Source organism: Cheilinus undulatus, linkage group 16 (genome assembly GCF_018320785.1).
Source record: "Cheilinus undulatus linkage group 16, ASM1832078v1, whole genome shotgun sequence".
Lineage (NCBI taxonomy): Eukaryota > Metazoa > Chordata > Actinopteri > Labriformes > Labridae > Cheilinus > Cheilinus undulatus.
In genome coordinates, this window is record NC_054880.1 from 2,467,611 (window position 1) to 2,491,303 (window position 23,693).

Genomic DNA, 23,693 nt, shown 5'->3' on the forward strand with positions numbered 1-23,693 from the left:
CTAATCAAACAGTTGGGTTTACCACTCCACAAGTACAACGAAGATCAAGTATACAACAGGAAGGTCCGACTTCTGATTGACGCACTGCCATTTAAGTAACATAACATCTTAAATATATAATTACCAGGAGCTAGCTGTGGCTAATACCACGCCATTGCGGATGTTAACGTTAGCTTAAGGCTCGGCTCTCTGAATCATTTAGAGTAAGCACAATTACAGAAGATAAGACACAAACCTGAAATATCCTGAAACTCTGACATTTTTAACACAACCTGGAGTGAAGGGAGAAAAGAATAGTGAACTCTGAACACTTTTGTGTGAATTGTCTGTCCCGACAGGACGCCGGATCAAACAAATACGCTGTGCTCGGTGAGAAACCGTCTTCTTTCAGTCCTATGGCGGCTTTCAACCATTACTTAAAAGTGCATACTGCCACCTAGTGTACCGGAGTGTATAGCACAGATTCGACAAGACAAGCATCCATAGAAATTATTGACATCAATTCATTTTGTCGTTACCAAAACAATCTGGTAACAGCCGTAACCTTACCATATGTTACTGTGACCGTGAGACTTTTTCGGGAGTGACCTTTTCGCTAATTAGTCCCAAAACTCAGTGTGAAAAGATGTTCTTGAATAAAAACGGTGCATCTTTCAATGAAAGCAAAAACATTTATTTACTAGCAGAAATTATGTGTTTTGGTAGTGACATTCTTAAGAAATACATTTGATTTTTCAGACATTGCAATACAACTTAAAAACGGTACTACTTCTGTAGGCTACCCACCATTTGGCCTTTTATAGAGAGGAAGCCTTTCTTTGTTGTTGGTAAAGTTTTGGTGTTTGTAGCTGAAAACAGGTGCCCCCCCATGGACCCTAACTCATCTTGTTTCATATGTGACATGAAAACATGGGGCAGTTTTTAATTGTATATTTCTTGAACTCACAACAAAACCGTACATTCTACAAGTCTTAGTCATATGTCCCCATTTTATTTTACTCTGTTTTGCTGGGCAAGAAGTACAATTTGGTTAATTTGCTGAGGTCTCGTCTTAAGTATCTTGTTATTTTAGGTGGAAATATCTCAAAGAAAGTTGTTTTTCTCTATAATAATGTATCATTTTTTAAAAAGAATTTAAAAAATACCAACATTTACATTATAAAAGTACAACAGACTGAAAGTGAATGTTTGATTGCATGTCACCCAAAAGTTTTGGCCTGTCTCTTTGTTCAGTCATTTTTTTTTTTTTTTAAATCTAATCTTTAATCTGTGAACTGCAACATTTTTCATTATATCAAAAAAAAAAAAAAAAAAAAAAGTTGTGGCGCACTTCCCATAACGGAAGTGGTGGTGGGTCCTATGGGTGGACCAGTTGAGAACCACGGATTTAAATGATACTTTCAGTCATTGAAATTTAGGCATTAGAGTTTGGGACAGCCACTTGCTGCCACTTTGGAATGTGTTGTCGTATTGGAAACAATAGTTAACTGTAATGTGTATTGTACAGAAAGAAAATGTCAAGAATAAAGTCAAAAAAGTGAAACGAGGATGCACAAACTCAGAAGCCATTCTACACAGGTGTCTTCAGCTGACTTTATTAGATTGCTACAAATATCCAACAGAGGAGACCCCTGAAAAATAAAAAGCCCAAACCTCAAAGGCACAGCCAGTTCCACTTTCAAGAGATCAGAATAACTCGATCATGGTCCTCTGGTCTGTAAATGGTATAGCTTGTGGAAATAATAGTAACACAAACACAACCACAGTTACAAGATGCTTTAAGAGAACAGGTCAAAGGTCATATTACAGTCGATCTAGATCTCATGAGAGTGGGAAAAAAATTCAAATGGAGTCAAAATATTCCAAATAAAATGCTCAATATAACTCTCATTGGAATAACACAATCTCTCAACATAAAACTGACAGATAGTCTCTGTCCTTCAGTAATCATCATCAAAGTCTTCAATTTCAGGTACAAAGAAGTTTTCTGTGGTAGCCTCTATGGTTATGTCTTTCTCAATCTGATTTCCTGGCACCTTTTAATCCTCCACAATCCTCAACATCAGCTCCTGTTTCAGTCGGTCTTTATAGCTTCTCTGTTTCTATGATGGCTCTGAAGCATGACCACCACCACACTTGAGACTTCTTAACTGAGAGTGCCCTGAGAATCTTTAGTCACAATCGTTGCAGCTAAGGTTTTTCCCCTGTATGAGTTAACATGTGTTTATCCAAAGTGCCTCTGTGTTTATCTTGTCTATGGCATACAGAACAGCAGTAGGGGTTTTTCTCACCCGTATGGGTTTTCAAATGTATTTCCAGAACTACTTTGAAGGCAAATTTTTTTTTATCACACTCAGGGCAGCTAAAGGGTTTCTCTCCTGTGTGAGCTCTCAAATGATCTGTCAGATGACACTCTTGATTAAAACCTTTACCATACTCAGAGCAGCTGAAAGATAATTTTACTTTTCTGTGAATTAATATGTGTCTCTTGAGACTGTCTTTGCGTGTAAACTCTCTTCCACACTCAGAACAGCTGGACGGTTTCTCTTCCATATGAATCCTCACATGTTGTGTCAGATTTGCTTCACGGCTGAATACTTTTCCACATTCAGAGCAACAAAATTTGTTGTCTCCTTTGTGAACGTACATGTGATGGGCAAAGTTTTCCTTACAGGTAAACTCTTTACCACACTCAGAGCAGCTGAAAGGTTTCACTGTTTTGTGAATTAACATGTGTCTCTTCAGACTGTCTTTACGTGTAAACTCTTTTCCACACTCAGAACAGGTGTCTCTTTCATATGAACTATCATATGTTGTTTCAGTTTCAGGGCTGGACTAGTAGTCATTTTCCCAGTCGGTTGCTGCACCTGTGCTAACTGCTTACTTTTTATTCACTTCTACTTGGATAAGGACATTGCATGCACCATGTTCACCTCTGACAATAAGAGAGTCAGTAAAAACAGAGTTAACACACAATCTAATTTGTCCTTGGATTGACTTCTCAGCTTTGTCATAGCCATTCAGTCATTAGCTACAGTGCTTATCCCATTTGGGTCATGGGGGAGCCAGTCCCAGCTGTCATTGGGTCAGAAGTTGGGTACAACTTGGAATGGTCACCACCAGTCAATCACAAGGCTGATAATCAAAGACGAACATCCAGGCACACTAACTCCTACAGGCAATAGAGGCCCCAGATGACCTAACAAACATGTCTGTGGACTGTGGACAGAAGCTGGAGTATCCAGAGAGAATTCACACATTCACAGGAGAACATCCAAACTCAACACAGAATGGCTCTGTATGATAATTTTCCAATCAAGCAGATTAATTTATATATGAAATACAGTTGGGACCTAAGACATTACAAGGCATGAGTCAGTACAAAGAGACAGAACAAACATATTTCAAATGTGCTTTACATGCTTATCGACTGATGTTTTGTTTTCCATGAACACATTTGTGACCTGTTTGAATGGCTATGTGACCATTGTGGTTTCCAACCCAAAAACTGGGAACCAGTGGTCCAATGTATGCCTGCTGCTCCCATCGTAACTTTTGGATTAAACCAACTGTGAGGAGCATTAAGTGCATGATAATGGCATGAGTTGGAAAAAGTAGAAAACTATTGTACTTAAATAAGTTTACAATTACTTGGTTAATATTAAGTAGAAATAAAACTATCAGTCTATAAATCTACTCAAGTAAAAGTAAAAAAAAAGTGTTTCATATAAACTTTACTTTAACAGCTGATAGGTTTATATAGTTAAATGTGCTGTGTGTAATTTTTAGCCTTGTAGCATTTAGCAGAATCAGCTTGGTATAAAATGAAACATAGTGTTTGTTAGAAGGCCGATCAAAAAATAATGTCTGATCACCTAAATATATAAAATTGTGTTATATACAGTAATCCTTTAATTCATACATATAAAGGGTATCCTCCAATGACTCCACTGTTATAATTTTTTCAATCTTCCATTTTTCGACAGTACCACAGAAGAGACCAAATAACAGGTATTTTTTTTCTTAAGTTGCACTGATTGTGGCAGGTACCACCAGAAGTGAGCATCACAGTCTAGAATCTGGCTGTTAGATGTCTCTAATATTCCCAATTTTACATGCTACACCTTTAAATATGACCTTTCCTACTGTGTACTCCTTTTTTTGCTTTAATTATAATTAAAAAAAAAAAAAAGAAAGAAAATACAACAACAACTCATTAATAGATGCTAAATGTACAGTATATTACTGGTGTGAAATGCCATACTTCCTCCAAAATATACTTAAGAAAACTAAAATTAATGATTTCATAATGTAATCAAAAAGTACAAGAACACAAAAAAGCTACTCAATTACAGTCATTTGAGTGAATTTGACTTTTACTTTCCACTCCTGAGTATAAATATACATCATTCAATGTGATGATTGAAAAATAGAAGTTCGCCATTTGCCGAGTTCCTGTAAAACCAGTAGTGACAATTTCATTAAAATTTCAGAGGAGCTTATGGTAAATTACGGGCTACTAACTCACACTTAAAGGGAATAAAATCAAGCTCCTCCCCTCTATCAACACCCTTCCCCCTCTCTTTTTATCCAAATGGAGTCATAACATTCTAAATAATATGGCTAAATAGAGGAAAATCTCTTCATCTCTTTATCCCAGAAAAAAATAAACTAAAACCTAGTTTAAAAATACATCAGTAATACAGCTGATGTATTGATCCACTGACAGTCATTATCTTGAGTGCCCCATTCAATCCTTGAATGACTCTGTACATTTCCATAAAAAGCCACTTTGCATAAGCAGCACCGGCTGCAAAAGGCTGTCGTGAACTCATGTAGAAACGGTCGATGATTTCATTTTGGAGACAAAAATAATTAAAGTCTCGTAGCTATCTTACTAAAGTTATTACAGTATCAAGAACAATTTTGTTTTGCTGGTTACTGGTTTGTCACCAACATTACACTATAAAACTCTGACTGGAATTTCCTAATATCTCATTTTATAATTAATAGATGGTCTCTGTACTCCAAGAATCATCATAAAAGTCTTTAGCTTCAAGTTAAGAAAAGTCTTCTTTGATAATCTCAATCTCTAGTTGTAAATGTCTGTCTCAGACTGAGTTCCTGGATCCCACTGATCCTCCACAGTTTTCGATATCAGCTCCTGTTTCTGTTTGTCCTTTCAGATTTTTTGTTTCTATGATGGCTCTGAGGCTTTAACACCAACACACCCGTGCCTTCTTAACTGAGCATCCCATGAGAATCTTTGGCCACAAGCACTGCAGCTGAAGGGTTTTTCTCCTGTATGAACCCGCATGTGTGAATTCAAATTGACTTTAATTGTAAATCTTTTAGTGCATACGGAACAGCAAAAAGGTTTCTCTTCAGTGTGTATTTTCAAATGTTGTCTGAAAGAACCAGAGGAGCCAAAATGTTTACCACACTCAGAGCAGCAGAAGGGTCTCTCTCCTGTGTGAGTTCTCAAATGATTTTCCAGATGACATGCATCATTAAATCCTTTTCCACACTTCAAGCATTTGAAGGGTTTCACTTCTTTGTGAACTAAGATGTGTTTGGTCAGAGTGTCTTTACGTGCAAACCCTTTTCCGCACTCAGAGCAAATAAAGGGCTTTTCTCCTGTATGAAGGCGCATATGTTTGGCAAGATATTCAATTAGCTTAAAAGATTTACCACACTCTGAGCAGCTAAATGGTTTCTCTTCCATATGAACTATCATATGTTGTCTCAGTTTTGCTTTCAGTTGGAACTTCTTTCCACACTCAGAGCAACAAAAATGTTTTTTGCTGGTTGAATGAACATACATATGTTGGGCCAAGTATTCCTTACGACTAAACTCTTTACCACACTCATTGCAACTGAAGGGTTTCTCTCTTATGTGAGTTCTCAAATGCTGTGTCAGGAGACTTTCACATCCATATCTATTGCCACACACAGGGCAGTCAAAGGGTGTGTGTCCTATGTGAGTTGTCAAATGATCCATAAGCATGCAAATGTGTATATGTCTTATGCCACACACAGGGCAGCTGAAGGGTTTCTCTTCTGTGTGAGTTCTCAAGTGTCTTGTCAGATGACTACTATGTCTATATCTTTTGTCACACTCAGGGCAGCTGAAAGGTTTCTCTCCTGTGTGAGTTCTCAAATGAATTTTAAGAAGACTATTATTTTTACAACTTTTGCCACACTCAGAACAGCTGAAGAGGTTCTCTTCCATGTGAATTGTCATATGTTGTTCTAGATGTGCTTTAAGGCTAAATCTTTCACTACACTGGGAACAGACTAAGGGTTTCTCACTTGTACGAATTTTCATATGTTCAAATAAAACACTTTCCTCATTAAAGACTGTGCCACAATCAGAACAGTTATGCATTTTCTTGTCAGTCTTTGGTGCCTGATCTCTAATTCTTCCCACTGAATATAAATCTGACTGATACACTGCTGTGCACTTTGCATTGTTAAGGTCTTCATCCCAAGGTGTAGCGGACTCCTCAATCTTGACATCACCTGCACGCAATAAAGAATTTGAGCTTCTGGTTTCTTCTGATCCTCCGCAGTCCTCTCCATCAGCTCCTCTTTCCATCTGTTCAGTTTTTATTTGATGAAGCTGCAAGATCTGAGGGTTTTCTTCATCATCTTCACTCTTCACGGTAACAGGACTGAAGGTGAACTTGATTTCAGCCTCCTCTTGTCCTTGAGGCATCTCTCCATCTTGACTTATACACAGTTTTTCCTGTTCCTCTTTGATGAGTGAGGGCTTGGTGTCCTGATCCAGGCTGGGTGCCACCCTGCTGCTCACAAGAAACCTCTTCTTTACTCACCAACACCATCCTGATTTCAGTGGGAAGCACTAAAACAGAGGGAGCGACCAATGGACACTATAAAAGGGTTCCTACATACTTCACACATCACAATGAGACCTTTTGAAGACCTAAAATGAGAAAAACTGATATCACTTTTATGTACAGCAAAAATTAAAGGTGTGTGAGATTTCTCAGTGAGCCTGACCAGGACTGAATTTTCTTATTTAATGCACTGTTTATGAAATGTCAAATGCTATGGGACAGAGAAGTTTTTTTGTTTATAAATGTCCAACTTTGATGATGTCTGGCACATTTAAAACCTTTATTTTCTCAATACACTGTAAAATGGTTAATCATACTATATCTTTAGCAGGTGTGCAAAGCTGATTCTAATTAAGAGATTTCATTATTAACACAATTATTAATTGTAACATTGGACAAGCATGTACACAAAGAAAAAGTGAAAATTTAGCTAGGAAATAAAGTCACATTTTTGATAATTTAGCAGTAAGTTAAAAAAATATTTAAAGTAGAAATTTGTTGACTGACATATACATATTCACTTACACCTAAAATAATTATAATGATTCAAATTTTTAATCACTTCAGATACAATAAACTGTGAGCATTTTTTAAATGTTTAATTAATCTGTTGTAAATAAAATTAAATTTTTAATATTTATTTTTTAAACTTTTGAGCCAAACCTCAAAGTTGCTCTGGATTATTACTGCCACTGGCATGATTTAATACTTGGTCACTTTATCAGTTACATTAAAAGCATATAAAACCATTGACTAATGCCCTTGGCACAATTTAAAAGGGCATATTTCAGTAAACGAATATACAAAATAATAAATTTAATCCATGTATTTTTGTAACTGGGAACCCAATACATTTAGTCACAGAAAATCATGTCCTCTGGTGTGACACCAAGTCCTTATTTCAAATTATTGATCCTATAGAAAAATTAATTCAGTTACAGGCCCAATTCAAAAACATTTAAAGTAAATACTCTGTGGAGCTGAAAACGTATAATCAAAAAATTAAAAATGAAAAATCTAAAAAAAATAATCTACTCGTCTAACTTTTTCTCGATCTTATTTTCCAAACTCTTAAACATAACCGACCTATAGGAAATAATAAACTGTGTATAATACCCTGGAACTGACAGGTTAGCTTGCATTTGGAGCAGGATCCTGCAGGATTCCGCTGGTCCTGCAAGAAACAGGACCTCAGCTGTACCTGCTGACAATTTAAATAAGTTTGGACTATAGTCTCTGTGTACTTACACTTTTTTAAAAAGGTAGCAACAAAAATAAATAATATAACGAAGTAAACTGCCTGATCACTAATTAGCTTAACTGACACACTGTCACGTGGTCTCTCTGAAATCAAACATCACTGAAGGAGTTCCCATGCGCGATAGATAATACCGAAGAAATTGGCTTCTGATTGATCCACTTGACTGCAGGACTGCAATAAGCAGGAGCTAGCTGTGGCTACCATCGTAATCGTTAAGCTCCTTTCAACATTTACAGTAAACAAGGTTCTAAAACAAACCTGACAGATCCTGAAACGCGGACATTTCACACACATCCAAGAGCCAAAGAAGGGAACGAAAAGCCAACTGTGAGCACTTCCTCTTCTCCCACAGGGCGACGGAACAAACAAACACGCCAATTACACTCGGTGGGAAATAGTTTTATGACCCGGAAGCAAAAACAACGGTTCCTGTCTGGTCTTCAGAGTAAAACACCTTGTAAGATAAGTTTGTTGAAAAAGGTCAAAACCACCAATTTCATTGAAGGGAACTGTCTTTGTGATTACTCTAACCAGGTGTCTCAGGGCTGGTGACAAAGAGGGACAGACATGCACAGATCAAGCAGTCAGAAAATGTAGATATCTGGATAAACGGATAGTGAAAACAAAGTTAATGCACATCATTTTATTTGTATGTTGACTGACTTCTCAGCTTTTCCATATCCATCCGCCCATTATCTCCTCTGTCTAATTCAATTCTCAAGGGGCTGGAGCCAGCCCTGAACTGTCATTATGATAGAAGTGGGCTACTACTTGGACTGGTCACCACCAGTCAATCACAAAGCTGACATCCAAAGACAAAGTACCAGGCAATATAGAGGCCCCAGGTGACCTAACAGCATGTCTGAGGACTGTGGGCGGAAGCTGGAGTACCCAGAGAGAACATCCAAACTCAACACTGAACGACCCCATCTGCCATTTTTAGCCGCCCCCAATTAAAACATCAGTTTTAATTGTTTCATGGACAAAATCCCAACACACTTGGCCTACACAGACTTGCTCTTGACAAAGCATCTATAAACTCTCCATTATTGCAATGGTCTACTTGGGCCACTCTTGAAAAAACAATTTTTTTTAAATTTGAAATTTTTGAGTTTCTAATGCCAAGATTGAAGACTTTTTAAACTCTGAAATTCCAAGTTTGTTTCCCTGTAGAGTGGAGCTTTAGAATCTCAATTTTTGTTATTGTTTTATCTTAAAGATATTAAAAGTTAACAGATTATCTTAATTTTAAAAATCTTTTAGGTTGTCCTTATTCAATTATGTTTATAATAATTAAAAACAAACAAACAAAAAAACATAGCCTGTATCTATTTTTGCATAATACAAAATGCTGATAAAGAGGAAAGCTGGCACAGATAAATATTTGAACATAAAAAGATTTAAAAACACAGCCACTCTACATGTGCATGTCTTTAGCTGACTTTATTAGGTGTCCACAAATGACACAGAAGGCAGGGTTTATGTCAGCCGGTTTTTACCGGCTTTGGCCATCATCAATTGTCCAGCAGTGAAGACAGGCCAACATGTATGGCTGAAAATTTGCAAATAAATAAATAGTGAGTAATTACATATTATATACTGTATTATGACCTAAAACATGTCCTGCTAAGGGAACTTTAATATGATAAACTTGAAGCCATTCAACTCCAATGTACTGTTTTGTGAAGCTACGTTTCTTCCTGTTCAGCGCTGAGGGTGGTTTATCTACATGATGCAGCAAATTGCTAATTTAGGGAGTAAATATTCATGTGATTGACTCATGTGATGAGGTCAATCAAAGCTTATCTTAAAGGCTGTTTAGAGTGACTGAACACTATGCAGTGAACGGAATGGTACAGAGGAATTTTGAGATAGTCATCAATAATGAAGCTGAAACAAAAAGGACAGTAGACAACTGAGCGACACACAATAAACACCCAAGCATCAGCTGGGTCCAGCACTGACCGGATAGTTGCAGCAGACTTAGAGGACTAGGAAGAGCCATGTCCATTGTCCACAACAGTGGACACTTTTCTCTTTCCTTGACTCCAAATAAATCACACTGGGTGGATTTTATACTTTTAAGTCAAGAGTTGTTACAATTGAGTTGATAAGTTTGTGAGGACTAATATTGGACAATTGTCAGTGGAAAGACCAGATTTTAATTAGAAATGCAGAGTTTTAACATGCTGTCTCACATTTACAGGCTGCTGGTTAGCAATGTGCTGTGATTTGTTGGTGTTTTCTGTGGAGGATAGTATTTGGCTGTTGTAAGCAGTTAAGTTATGGTAGTATGTGAAAACAAAGAGCTAAGGTGAAGCGAAGTGTTGTTTATTTGTTAAATGCAGGTGTATATGGTGCAACAGACTGTGTGAGTGTAAAAAAACAGCTCATCACTCTTTTCTTTATGATTGGTGTTCAAACAACAAACACAGCACAAAGAAATATAGCTAAATAGGATGATAACTTGTCTCAGTCATTTCCACAGTCCAGTTATGTATAGCATGTCTAAAAAGGGTGGTTTATAGTAGGTCAAGGACAACTCTGGTTTACTGGCATGTTCACCATCTACTGTCTCAGACTTGGGTCAGATTCAGACAGAAATATGTGGCCCCAGCCCTGCTCTAGTACAGATATAGGAACTACAACACAGTGTTTGTCTTTTTGTGTGTTTTATTGCTGACAAATGCAGGTTATGCCATACATGACTATCTAAAGTATATGTGCCGTAGTTGTTCTGTATGGCCAGAATTCTGAAGGACTGCTGGCTATATTGGCTGGAAGAATATCTAGCAAAAGCTCTGCATGGAGGTGACTCCTAAAGATAAAAAGCCCAAACCTCAAAGGCACAGTTACCTTTTATTCATAGCTTCCTGTTTTTTTACAGGCTCTCCTTCTACTTCTCTTATCACATTTTCTGCCTTTTAATTGTTTTTTATCTCTTCGTTTTTGTTTGTAATCCTCTTTTTTTCTCTTTTAATTTCTCACATCTGCTAAACTTTGGTCCTCTGGGTCTCAACCTGTGTGGCTGGGTTCCTATCTTTTTTTATGGCATTTATGTCAATGTGATATCTGCGTTCTGGGTTTTTGATGTCTTACATTGTTGAGCTACTATCTTTATCAGGTTTTAATCTAGGTTCTTTAACTGTTTGGGTTTTGCTGATGTTGTTGGGTGGTTTCTGTTCTGCTGTCTTTGTTTTTTGTTTGGGGTTTGTTGCTTTGTTTTTTCTGTTTGCTCCCTCACATGTCAGAGCACGTTGTAAACCCCTGTATTTAAAATTGCTATACAAACTAAGTTATTATGAGAGATGGAATTCTAAAAATGAGTAAAAATGATCAGAATCTGTTTATCTTTAGAGATTATGTAAAGAAAAACCTAACTTCTAAATAAAATTTGAAGACAAAATGAAAATTATATCCACAACTTCCCAGGCACACTTCCATAAAATCATCCAGTGTGCTATACATTACATGATATACAGCTGCTTGTCAAAATTCCTGGTCTTTGGGTCCAACATTTCTTTTTGAAATTAACCCATGTATTACAGTCTTAAAGTAAAGCATGTGCCCATGCTAGAAAACACAGCCAAAAACATAATAAAAAGTCAGTAAAAAGATTGATGTAGAAATGCACTGATAGACATTACAGAGATTGCCACTTTGCATCAGCAGCACCTGCTCTGAAAGGCTCGGCTATCAATTCCTGTTGTAAATTCAGAGGGTTAATTTTTGGAGACAACACACAACTACAGGCTCTTAGTTTTGAAAAAGTACACACATTTCTAATTTATTGTTTCATGCCATGGACATCAGGGCTTCTCTCCTGTGTGATGTTTCAGAAGGTACCTTTAGCTAAAACTGTTACCATATTCAGAGCAGCTGAATTTCACTGGGTACTGGTTTGTCACCAGTATACAATTTCATTGCTTTTACTGGGATTTCCTAATCTCTCATTGTAAAACTGAAATGTGGTCTATGATTCTCTAGGAATCATCAAGAAAGTCTTCAGTTTCAGGTTCAGAAAAGTCCTCAATGGTAACCTCAATCTCTGGGTGTGAATCTCTGTCTGGATCTGAGTTCCTTGCTCCATCTGATCTTCCACAATCTTCTATATCAGCCTCTGCCTCAGTTTGTTTTGGTAATGGTGCATATGCATGGCCACCAACACACATATGTCGTTTTAACTGAGAATACCATAAGAATCTTTGGCCACAAGAACTGCAGCTCAAGGGTTTTACTCCTGTATGAATTCTCATGTGTTTATTCAGAGTTTCTTTGTTCTTAAAACTTTTAGTGCACTCAGAGCAACTGAAGAGTTTCTCCTCTGTGTGAGTTGTCATATGCTTTCTCAAACATCCTTTGTCAGAAAATCTTTTATCACACTCAGTGCAACTAAAAGGTTTTTCCTTTGTGTGGATGTACATATGTTGGGCCAGATTTGCTCTACGATTAAACCCTGCACAACACAAAGAGCAGTTGAAAGGTTTCTTTGTTTTGTGGACAAAAATGTGTCGAATTAGAGTTTCTTGACACACAAATCCTTTACCACATTCGGGGCAGTACAAGTGTTTATCTCTATTGTGGACGAACATGTGTTGGGTTAGAGTTTCTTTACGTGTAAATCCTTTACCACATTCGGAGCAACTGAAAGGTTTCTCACCTGTATGAATGCGGATATGTTGGGTCAGATTTTCTTTCCGTTTAAAAGCTTTACCACACTCAGAGCAGCTAAAGGGTTTCTCTACCATGTGAAGTCTCACGTGTTGACTCAGATGTTCTTCAAGTTTAAATTTTTTACCACACTCAGAGCAACCAAAGGGTTTTTCTCTTGTATGGACAAGCATATGTTGGGTCAAGTTATCTCTGCGGAAAAATCCTTTACCACATACAGAGCAACTGAAAGGTTTATCACCTGTGTGAATTCTCAGATGTTCTGTCAGCTGAAATTTACGTCTATATCTTTTGTCACACTGCGGGCAGCCAAAGGGTTTCTCTCCTGTGTGAGTTTTCAAATGATCTGTAAGATGACTTTTATATTTATATCGTTTGCCACACTCAGAGCAACTGAAAGGTTTCTCTCCTGTGTGTGTTCTCAAGTGTTCCGTCAAATGACCATTATATCTAAATCTTTTGCCACACTCAGGACAGCCAATGGGCTTCTCTTCCATGTGAATTGCCATATGTTGTTCAAGATGTTCTTTCAGGCTAAAACTTTCCCCACACTTAGAGCAGTCCAAAGGGTTCTTGCTGGTGTGATATCTCATATGTTCAATTAAAATACTTTTCTCTCTGAATATTTTTCCACACTCAGAACAGCTGCACATTTCATTATAAGTCTTTGCGCCCTGATCGCTATCTTTTTCAGTTGAGTTTAAACCTGACTGATAAACTGTTGTGCACCTCGCATTGTTACAGTCTTCTGCCTCAGATTCAGAAAACTCTACAATCTTGATCTCAACCTCATGCTGTAAATGTCTTGCAGGATCAGAGCCCGAGGCTTGTTCTGATCCTCCACAGTCCTCTCCATCAGCTCCAGCTTCCATCTGTTCAGTTTTTATTTGATGAGGCTGCAAGGACTGAGATTTCTCTTCATCAGCCTCATTCTTCATAAGAAGAGGGCTGGATGGTAACTTGATATCAGCCTCCTCTTGTCCACGAAACTGCTCTCCATCCTGACTGATCCACAGCTCATCCTGTTCCTTTTTCATTTGTGAGGGCTTGGTGTCCTCCTCATCCAGACTGGGACTCCACCCCTGCTGTTCAGGAGGCTCTTCTTTACTGACATACAGCCACTGGATTCCAACTGGAAGCACTAAAATAAAGACAGAGACATCATAGGAAGCTGTGAGACTGTTTTAAAACCCAACCTGGATTCTAAGCTCCCCCTAAAAAAAAAAAATCACATTTTTAATCAGTTATTTTCTAGTTATATTTTGCTACATTACAATGTTATCTAAGAACAAACATATTCTATTGACTTGACACATTCAGTGTCACCTAAGATAATAACGCTGATTATGAATTTTATGTATTACTTTAAATGCAGTGGACCAAAACTTATTTTTTTGACATGGATCTGTTGTCAATAAAATTGCTTATATATTTTTTTTTTATCCAAACCTCAAAACTGTTCTGAGTGTTTACTGCCACTGGCATGATTAAATAATTTGTGACTTTTATTATTTGAATAAAAGAAGGAAACAAACCTTTTGACCAATGCCTGTGGCATCAACCATGTAACTGTGGAAACTCAATGTATATTTTCTGCAGAAAATCATGACCTCTGGTGTCACACCAAGTTCTGATTTTTAGTAAATCAATTCTATGTAAACTTTAATATAGTCAAAGGCCCAATTCAAATTAGTTTTAACAGAGCACTCTTGGGAACTGATGATGTTTTCATTTTTTGTTTTAATCTTAAATTTATCTAAATATTCAACTCTTTTCCCAATCTTTACAAAATGCTAGGTGAGTTCAAAATGTATAAACAGTTCAAACATGACTGAACCAAGGTGAATAATACATTTTTTATATATAATACCTTGTGACTGACAGATTAACATGCATTTTGTATGCATGGTAAAAAAAAAAAAAAAAAAAAAAAAGCATTTTTTATTTACACAGTTATCATTGTCTCATACGAAAATTAGTTTGATGATCTGAAACATTTAAGAGTGACAATATGGAAAAAGAAAACAAAAAAAATCATAAAGGGGGGAAAAACTTATTGACAGCATCGTAGGTCTCATGTTTGTCCCTTGCTTATTACATTCTACAAATCCTACCTCCATAAAAAGCACTGCATCCTTTCTAGCCTATATTGTTCTTTATATTTTAACACTTTTTGAATTGCACTGTAATAATTTATACTATTTGATGTTCATTTGAATGTTTAATTTTTCACTTAGGAGGGCCACTCAACAAGCCCGCTCGGGTTTCTTTGGCTTCTCCTGCACATTTACACATTATCTAACTTAAAAAAAAAAAAATGTATTGTATTTCTTGTTTTTGTTCTTTATTGATTGGTTTTCTTTCCTTGCCTTGCCGTTCATAACAAATGAAATTAAATGAAATGGTGCTGGTCCTGCAAAACATAATGCACTTTCAAGACCCTCTATGTTTAGTTTGATTGTTAATTTATTTCATTAACCCCTTAGGTTATGCATTTTCTAAGTCTGTAAAGCACTTTATAAACACATGTTTTTACAGATACTATATAAATAAAAGAATCATTATTATCATTATTCCTGCACTTTCACTTATCTATTTATTCCCTGTACAGTTTTCAATTAGGCTCTGTATACTGTCTAAAAGCTATTCCTCTACTTAATCAATTTAACACAACATTTTTAAAATCGGCATAGCTTCATTTTTTCATCTGCTAAGTCTATATCTTAGCAGAATTGTAACATGGTAATGCAGTTTATTTTAGCTTTTTTTGTTTGTTTGTTTAAGCTATGTCTTCTAACTTTTCACTTGTTGATGACAGTCATATTGCATGTTTACTGCCTAAAAAATAAAAATAGCTCAGATCCACAGTGTGTTAAATATAGATATACAGTTCTTAATCATACTTCGATTATTATTAAACTTGTCTGAGGATATAGCCTTAGCTAAGCTGGCACATGGCACGCTGTCATACGATCTCTCTAAAATCAAACAATAAGGAGAATTTTCAACGAACTCAAAGGACAATCCGGACCAAATATTACGAAGAAAGGGTCATTTGAAGATATATGTATATAATGGGCAATACAATATGAAAAACTGTTTTCAGATTGAGTCACTGCTGTAAACGTACTCTAGTAGATCCTTTCAAACCAGAAAACAAATGTATAATCAGCAGGAGCTAGCTGTGGCTAACGCCGCTCTTTGTGTAGATGTAAACGTTAGCTTAAGGATCAGCTCCCTGAAACATTTACAGTAATCGAGTTTTCAGAAGAAGAAAGAAATCAGACCTGAAAGATCCTGAATCCCGGACATTTACGAACATCAAAGAGTCAAAGAAGGAAAAGAAAAGTCAACTGTGAATATGCTGGATCATCCAAGTAAGCTAAATGTTTTCTGCAGGAAATGGTTTTCATGACCCGGAATAAAAAGCACCAAATTCAGCCTTCACAATAAAAGTATAATTTTAAATGTTCAACCCCGTACACTCGTGAAGTAAATTATTAAACACAAATAAGATAAGATAATAAGATTAGATAGATAGATAGATAGATAGATAGATAGATAGATAGATAGATAGATAGATAGATAGATAGATGTGTCTTTGAATGTTTTTATTTTCCTCCATGACCATAACTGTGACCCATTGACCCACACATGGGTCCTATCCCATCAGCTGAGAACCACTGGTCAGTCAACCATGTGTTGGCCCAACCAGCAAAAGTCCTGGCCAGATCACCTTTGTTAAAGAGATCTCTATCTCAACGAGTCCTTATCTGGTTAAATAAAGGTTAAAGTTTTTTGTTTTTTTTCCCACTGAAAATTATATATTTCGATTCAAAAAGGGACCTTTCCTACATTATATATACACACATTTTAATTGAGATATTACATTAAAATGAATTGTTCCGAAAGTTGTCAAAGCCAGAGAAAATCTTTATTTTTACAATAGCACCAGGATATGCCTTTTCATGGAAGCTATCACCCAAACGTTCATTGGCTGTTGGCAACATGTATTTGCAGTTGGATCAGTAATCAGTTCACACTACCTGATTGTGTCCAGATTCGGTTAAAAAAAAATCAAACATGTTTGACTAAGGTTGGGTCTGTTCCCCTCACATACTTGCAGGTTTTAGTACCAACTATGCTCAGCTCCCTGAAACATTTACAGGTTTCCAGAAGAAGAAAGAAAACAAACCTGAGGGATCTTGATCAACAACATATTGCTGCCCTCTACTGTTTGTCACCCAAATAAATATTAGGTTTATATATTTGTCTCTAGCTCAGCACTGTGCAGAGGCATCATCATTGTCTCCACTTTACTCCAGTTACCCAGATCTAGTACTGTGCTCTCATTAAAGACAGTTTCTCCAGCTGACCTGAATTCTCTAAACAACCTCTGTTTTGGCTTGAATAGTTCTTGCACTGTGGATCAAGCTATGATGCTATTTCAGTGCTCCCACAATTACATCTGTCATCCAGGTGTTTCCCTACCAGTCAGCCAACACTACACAAGTCTAAACCTGGTTATGACAGAATCTATTCCCGTACTGGTAAAAAAAATATATTTTTGTTTAATCAATTCATAGATTGCACATAATAGATAGAGAGAACATTATAACTTGGAAACTGAGCCTACTATCAGAACTGATAATCAGGCAAAGTTTATCTCTTTTCTTTCATCATCTCTTCTCCCTCAATTTAGCCACATTGGCCAGGGAGGAAGAGCAAACTTATAGTACTTTCTGGAAAAAAATAGAAGAAAAAAGAAATAACAGAAATAAAGGCCCTCTCTAGGTGAGCTGCTGAGGGGCCTCGTGGGCTTTCGTTACAGGGATCACACATGTACATTAATATAGATGCAGATAAAGAATTAAATAAGGATGTATAAATATCAATACAAAAGAGGATGAAGAAACTCAGACGCTACTCCACACATGTGTGTCATTAGCTAACTTTATGAGACATCCATAAATGTCCAAGGTAGGTGACTCTAAAAGAGAAAAATAATTTAAAGCTCAAAGACAAAGTCATATTCCCATTCAAGTGATCTGAAATAGTCTTTATCATGATTCTCAGTTCAGTGGGTATGGCTTGTAAAAATAAAATCTAGACTCATGATAAGATACTTTCTTAGAACGTGTCAAAAGTCATATAACAGCATGTCTAGTTCTCACTGAAGCTGAAAATATCTAAATGGAGTCACAATATTATAAATACAATGATTAAATAGAGGAAATTATCAAAATCTCTTCAAAGCTGATGAAAAGAAATATCTGAAAACTCAATCAAATCAAAAGACAGAAAGACAATGAGGTCCACATCTTCCCAGAGACACACAGCTACATCTCCAGTTCTTTGAGCTCAACATTTTCTTTTAGAATAAACACAATTACAGCCTCAAAGTTGTTCAGATGTCCATCCTAGAAAAGAAAATCCATATCCTGATTGATGTTTAAAAAAACAAACAATTAGATTGATGTATTTATTCAATTATAAACATTTCTTCAATAGTTCAAATGTCTGTTGGAGTAACTCAGAGCACTTACACAGAGTTTTTCTTTCAGCAGCACCTGCTGCGAAAGATGCCATCACCTTCTCATGTAGAAACAGTACAAAGGTTACTTTTAAGCCAAAACAAATAAGTACATGCTCTTACTTCTCTAAAGTTACACACATTTCTTAAATTGATATAGCATGACATTAAGATTATGGCTTCTCTACCTGCAGAAGGTAACTCCAGTTGAAACTGTTACATATTTAAAGCAGCTGAGCTCTACTTGTTGATGTTTTGTCACCAGTATTACATTTCATAACTCTGACTGGAATTTCCTGATCTCTCAGTGTAAAACTGATACATGGTCTCGGATCCAGTTTCAGGTTCTGAAAAGTCCTCTAACATTACCTCAATCTCTGATTGTAAATGTCTGTCTGGATCTGAATTCCTGGCTTCCTCTGATCCCTCACCATCCTCTACACCAGCCCCTGTTTCTGGCCTTCTTTTAAGCTCTGTTTGGTTTTCAAATGGTTCTGAGGGATGACCACCAACACACTTGTGTCTTTTTAACTGAGTGGACCATAAGAATCTTTGATCACAAAAAGTGCAGATAAAGGGTTTTTCTCCTGTATGCATTTTCATGTGTTTATTCAAATTTCCTTTATCCTTAAAGCTTTTACCGCACTCAGAACAGCTAAAGGGTGTTTCTCCTGTGTGAATCAACATATGCTTTTTCAGATATCCTGAATTGGCAAATCTTTTATCGCACTCAGAGCAACTAAATGGTTTTTCTCTTGTATGAACACGCATATGTTGGGTCAAGTTTTCCTTGCGGTAAAACTCTTTACCGCACTCAAAGCAACTGAAGGGTTTCACTCCTGTGTGAATTCTTAAATGATCCCTCAGATGACGTTTACGTCTAAAACTTTTGTCACACTGAGGGCAGCTGAAGGGTTTCTCTCCTGCGTGAGCTCTCAAATGGTCTTTCAGATGATTTCTATGTCTATAGCTTTTGCCACACTCAGAGCAACTGAAGGGCTTCTCTCCTGTGTGAGTTCTAAAGTGATCTGCCAGATTACCTCTATCTCTAAATGTTTTGCCACACTCAGGGCAAGTAGGTTTGTCCACCTGATCATTTAAATGTTCTGCCAGATGCGCTTTTACACTTCTCTTATCTTTAACTCTTTCCACAGAGTTTAAACCTGACTGATATGCATTGTTACAATCTTCAGCCTCAGAATCAGAGGACTCTTCAATCATGACCTCGATCTCTGGGTGAAAATGTCTCTCTGAAACTGAGCTCCTTGCTTTTTCTGATCCCCCACAGTAATCTCCATCTCCTCCTGTTTCTATCTGTTCAGTTTTTATTTCATGAAGCTGCAAGGACTCGGGTATCTCTTCATCATCATCTTCAGTCTTCACAGTTACAGGGGTAATTGAGACCTTGACATCAGCCTCCTCTTGTCCTTGAAGCTGCTCTGCATCCTGACTGATCCACAATTCCTCCTGTTCCTCTTTGAAGACAGGAGGTTCTGTGTCCTCCTTCACCAGACTGGGGCTCCATTCCTGCAGCTCAGGAGGTTCTTCTTTACTTACTGACAGCTTCTGAGCATCACCAGGAAGCACTGAAATACAAAGAGAGTCATCAAAGGAAGCTGTATGATTATTTCAAACGTATTAAATCAAACTTGCAATTTAAGCTCCCCCACTTAAAAGTCACATTTTTAATAATTGAACATTTTAATTGTATAGAGGTAATTTAAATGTTATCAAGAACATATGTGTTAACTTGACCTGAGTTGGCTTGTTCACTATCGCCTGATCTAATAAAAATGATTATGAAAATTGTCAATTACTTAAAACGCAGCTAATTGAGAAACATTCATTTGTTTCACATGAACCTGATGTTAATAAAATTGCAAATTATTTGATTATTAAAACTTCTGTGTTGTTACGGTTATTGAGGTGGTTCATTCCTTTGACTTCTATCATTTATATCTAAATGAAATCAAAAACTTTTGGTGTAAACACTTAATAACAGTAATAATTTAAAAGACAATTTGTTATTATTATTTTTATTTTATTTTTTACAGAAGATCACATGCTGTGTTGTGACACCATATCCTGATTTTGAATTAACTGATTCTTTGGAATGACTTTTTCATTCGATTTGATTCAGAATTGATTTTCAATTTAAACTGATTCCCAGGGGCACAGGTGGCCTAGTGGTTTGAGGCACGCCCCACATGCACGGGTGGCCCAGGTTCTAATACGGCCTGGGGCCCTTTATGGCATGTCTCTCCCCACTCTTGTCCCTGTTCCCGACTCTGTCAAAATACAGGCACAAATCTTAAAAAAAAAAAAAAAAAAAAAAAAAGCTTCCTAATTTACAACATAAAGGTTCAATTATCTCAGAAATTTCTCTAGCCCCTAAAGAGCTATAAATTATTATAAGCACAAAAAAGTTCAAGATGATGCATTTTTACCCTACATTTGTATCAGTCAATAAAAATAACGTGAATACACAAAAAAGACCTAAAACCAAAAAAAAAAAAAAAAAAAAAAAGATTTGTGCTATTGCAAAATCATTTAATGAGAATAAATGCATGAGCTTAAGCTTGAAATGTATTTATGAGAAACTTTTTAGTGAAAACTGATAATAAATCTTTAGCCCTCATTGTTGACAATGGTGCAAAAGTTACTGTTTAAACAGTGATGATTTTAACGGTTGACTTTCAGCTGACAGAGTCAGTGGTTGTAATAGTTAGATCTGTTAAGCTGATATGTATTCAATGAAAAACACAGTAAAGGGCCTCTTTGAGTATTCAGTATCTTTTATTAGGATGCATTTGATGTAAAGTCACTAGATGACATGGTCACTCGTTAGACTATTACACTGCTCCTTGCCAAGGAACTGAAGAAACAGGTAACATATCCTGTTACTCTTAATGTCTAAGTTTGACAGCAGTTGTTGGTCTTTACTCTGCTTTTTTAAACTCTGGGTGGTGTTGTATGATCTGAACTGATCTGCTCCAATTGGAGATGACGTACGGAGAAAATACCAGCAGGAGGTCTGCTGTTCTCATTGTGTTTTGTTGGAGATGTACTTGGGATGAAATAGTATTAAAATACAGATTTTGGCAATTTTTAATTCATTCAGACTTACAAAACATACATTTGTGATTCTGATGTGAATATGTTTCCCTTGAATCTAATATTTAGCACAGACTTGTGGATGTTACACCTGTGGGTAGGACAAAAGGTTGACTACTAATATTAACTCATTCTGCAAAGCAAATAACATTTATGTCCCTGTCATTGACTGTTTCCTGAGTGTTTCCTGACATTAAGACAAGTCTGATAGTCAAAATGAAAACAATTTTTTCTTCCATTTGATAAACAAGAAAATAAGTCACCAAGAACAGCCCCTTAAAAAAAGCACAAAGCAAATCAAGCCTGAAATTTGGACTTTTTTTTATTTACAAGTGAGAAAGTAACTGACCTTTAAGGGACAGAAGTGGACTTTCTTTGTTGCAACAAATGTAAAAATGCCTCATAACACAGGCTTGGGTTGGTATTTTAATATACCACATTTTAAATGGTGCAATGTGCATCGTTTTAATGTTCAAAAGTACCAAAAGTTAAAAAGTTAAAATAATAGCTGAGTTGTATTTTTAACTCAATGGTCCCTTGGAGCAGCTTTGGGTGATGAAATGATAGCAAGTGCCAGTAGTGATGAACAAAAGAACAATACTGAGAAATATTGATTGTTTCAAAGTATGAGTTGGATTGCTGCAAACAACTAATGTTGTTGTTATTTACTTTTATACAATGACTTTTTAGTAACTATTCTATGCTGTAAAAAATGTCCATAGAAAATACGGTGAAAGACTGTCAAATAACAACAGTAAAGACCGTAAAAAATAAAACATATATTACTGTATAAAATACACAGAATTACTGTAAATAAAGCAACGGTACTAAACATAGATTTTTACAATTACAGTATGTAATAATTACAAAATCGTACTGCTAAAATGAAAAGACGATTGTGAAATTAAAGGAAAAATACTGTCATCTTCAAGAAGGGGGGATTTACCCTAAAAAATTACAGTAGTGTTTGGTTAAAATTACAGGCTTTGCTCTCATACACATTCATATTCACAGAAGAATCTGTAAAAATAAAATTACTGTACAACAGGGAAAGTTCTGTATAAAATAAAGTAAAAACTTCGCAAATCAACTGTAATTATATCGTGTTTTGCACTGAATGTTTAAGGTTAATTTCTGGCAACCTCAGCTGCTGGTAATTTACCATAAAATTTAAGTAGTTATAAAAAATAGTGTTAAACATTTTTATTACTGAGATAGATTGCATTTAGGTTTACAGGATTTCTGTTGCTTTATTTCATTATTGTTATTTTTACTGCTAATCCCTGTAAAAAGTGGGGAAAAAAGAGCTGTAATTTTCATATCAAATAACAGTAAGTTTTCCAGCAAATTACTGTAAATATGGTTATAGTGGAATTTTTATTTTTACAGCAAGTCCCTGTATAAACATTTACAATATTTTATCTTTTTACAGAAATTTACAGTAAAAAATAAGTTTGAGCTAAAATGAAAACACATTTTTTCCTTACCTTTTTTTTTTTTTTTACGGTATATTTCTGGCAACCACAGCTGCCGGTATTTTACCGTAAATTTTACTTTTTTTTTTTTTTTTTCTTTTTTACAGTGTATCCCATTATCGTGTTTTAGCAGAATCACTTCACTCACATTCATAGCTAGGGGATGAATGCCGTTTAACTTTCACTTTCAGTAAATTTCAAAAAGATATAGCTCTAGCTCACATAAAACGGACAGTCGTTTGTTTGAGCAGATCAAAAAAGCTCAGATCCACATAAAAAGTCGATCAACAAAGGCAATTATAAGGAAATATCATATCAGCTAACACTGTCAAACGGTCTCCCTGGAATCAAACACTATAGTCCAAATTCTACGAACTCGAGGGACAATCCGGAATAACATGGAGAGAATTATAATTCTTAATGCCGTGGGTAATAGCATGGGAATCTAAAAAATACCTAAGTGAAAGCGATCCTTTAAATCCAGAAACATAAGAATTATCAGGAGCTAGCTTTGGCTACGGGCTGTGCTTTGTGTGGATGCTAAAGGCTCAGCTCCTTCCAACATTAACAGTAAATATGTTTACGCAAAGAGAAAGAAAACAAACCTGGGGGATCCTGAAACCCGGACATATCACACATCCAAGAAACACAGAAGGCAAAAGGACAACTCTGAACACTTTTCTAAGATTACTGCTCTCCTTCAAAACGCCGAATTGGAACCGTCATAGAACATGACCCGGAAATGAAAGCAAAACTTCCTTTCTTCTTCTTCTATGGGC

The 23,693-nt window shown here is 36.3% G+C and overlaps 3 protein-coding genes and 1 gene segment (V, D, J or C); 1 reads left to right on the forward strand and 3 right to left on the reverse strand.

The window, feature by feature from the left end:
* LOC121523649 overlaps positions 1-23,693 on the forward strand; it is an 820,099-nt gene that overhangs the window by 53,319 nt on the left and 743,087 nt on the right.
* Positions 1-23,693, reverse strand: part of LOC121523651 (immunoglobulin kappa light chain-like) — an 813,481-nt gene that overhangs the window by 51,563 nt on the left and 738,225 nt on the right. The window lies entirely within an intron of this gene.
* LOC121523547 (gastrula zinc finger protein XlCGF57.1-like) lies at positions 9,709-16,196 on the reverse strand. Its single transcript, XM_041808471.1, has 2 exons — positions 16,080-16,196; positions 9,709-13,933 (listed from the first exon to the last, which is right to left on the reverse strand). Exons 1-2 carry the CDS (start codon positions 16,102-16,104, stop codon positions 12,105-12,107), a joined length of 1,854 nt encoding a protein of 617 aa, XP_041664405.1. The 5' UTR covers positions 16,105-16,196; the 3' UTR covers positions 9,709-12,104.
* On the reverse strand, positions 18,442-23,645 carry LOC121523600 (zinc finger protein 771-like). The gene is made up of 2 exons (XM_041808534.1): positions 23,520-23,645; positions 18,442-19,911 (listed from the first exon to the last, which is right to left on the reverse strand). The coding sequence occupies exons 1-2, from the start codon at positions 23,551-23,553 to the stop codon at positions 18,593-18,595; spliced, it is 1,353 nt and encodes a 450-aa protein (XP_041664468.1). The 5' UTR covers positions 23,554-23,645; the 3' UTR covers positions 18,442-18,592.

Bases quoted from the DNA above. Each gene is read 5' to 3' on its own strand.
- LOC121523547 (XM_041808471.1), bottom strand. From the start codon at position 16,104: ATGTCCGGGATTCAGGATCTTTCAG. The intron at 13,934-16,079 runs GTCTGATTTCTT...TCTTTATTTTAG, and splicing joins CGGGATTCAGGATCTTTCAG to TGCTTCCAGTTGGAATCCAG.
- LOC121523600 (XM_041808534.1), bottom strand. From the start codon at position 23,553: ATGTGTGATATGTCCGGGTTTCAGGATCCCCCAG. The intron at 19,912-23,519 runs GTTTGTTTTCTT...TTTGTATTTCAG, and splicing joins CGGGTTTCAGGATCCCCCAG to TGCTTCCTGGTGATGCTCAG.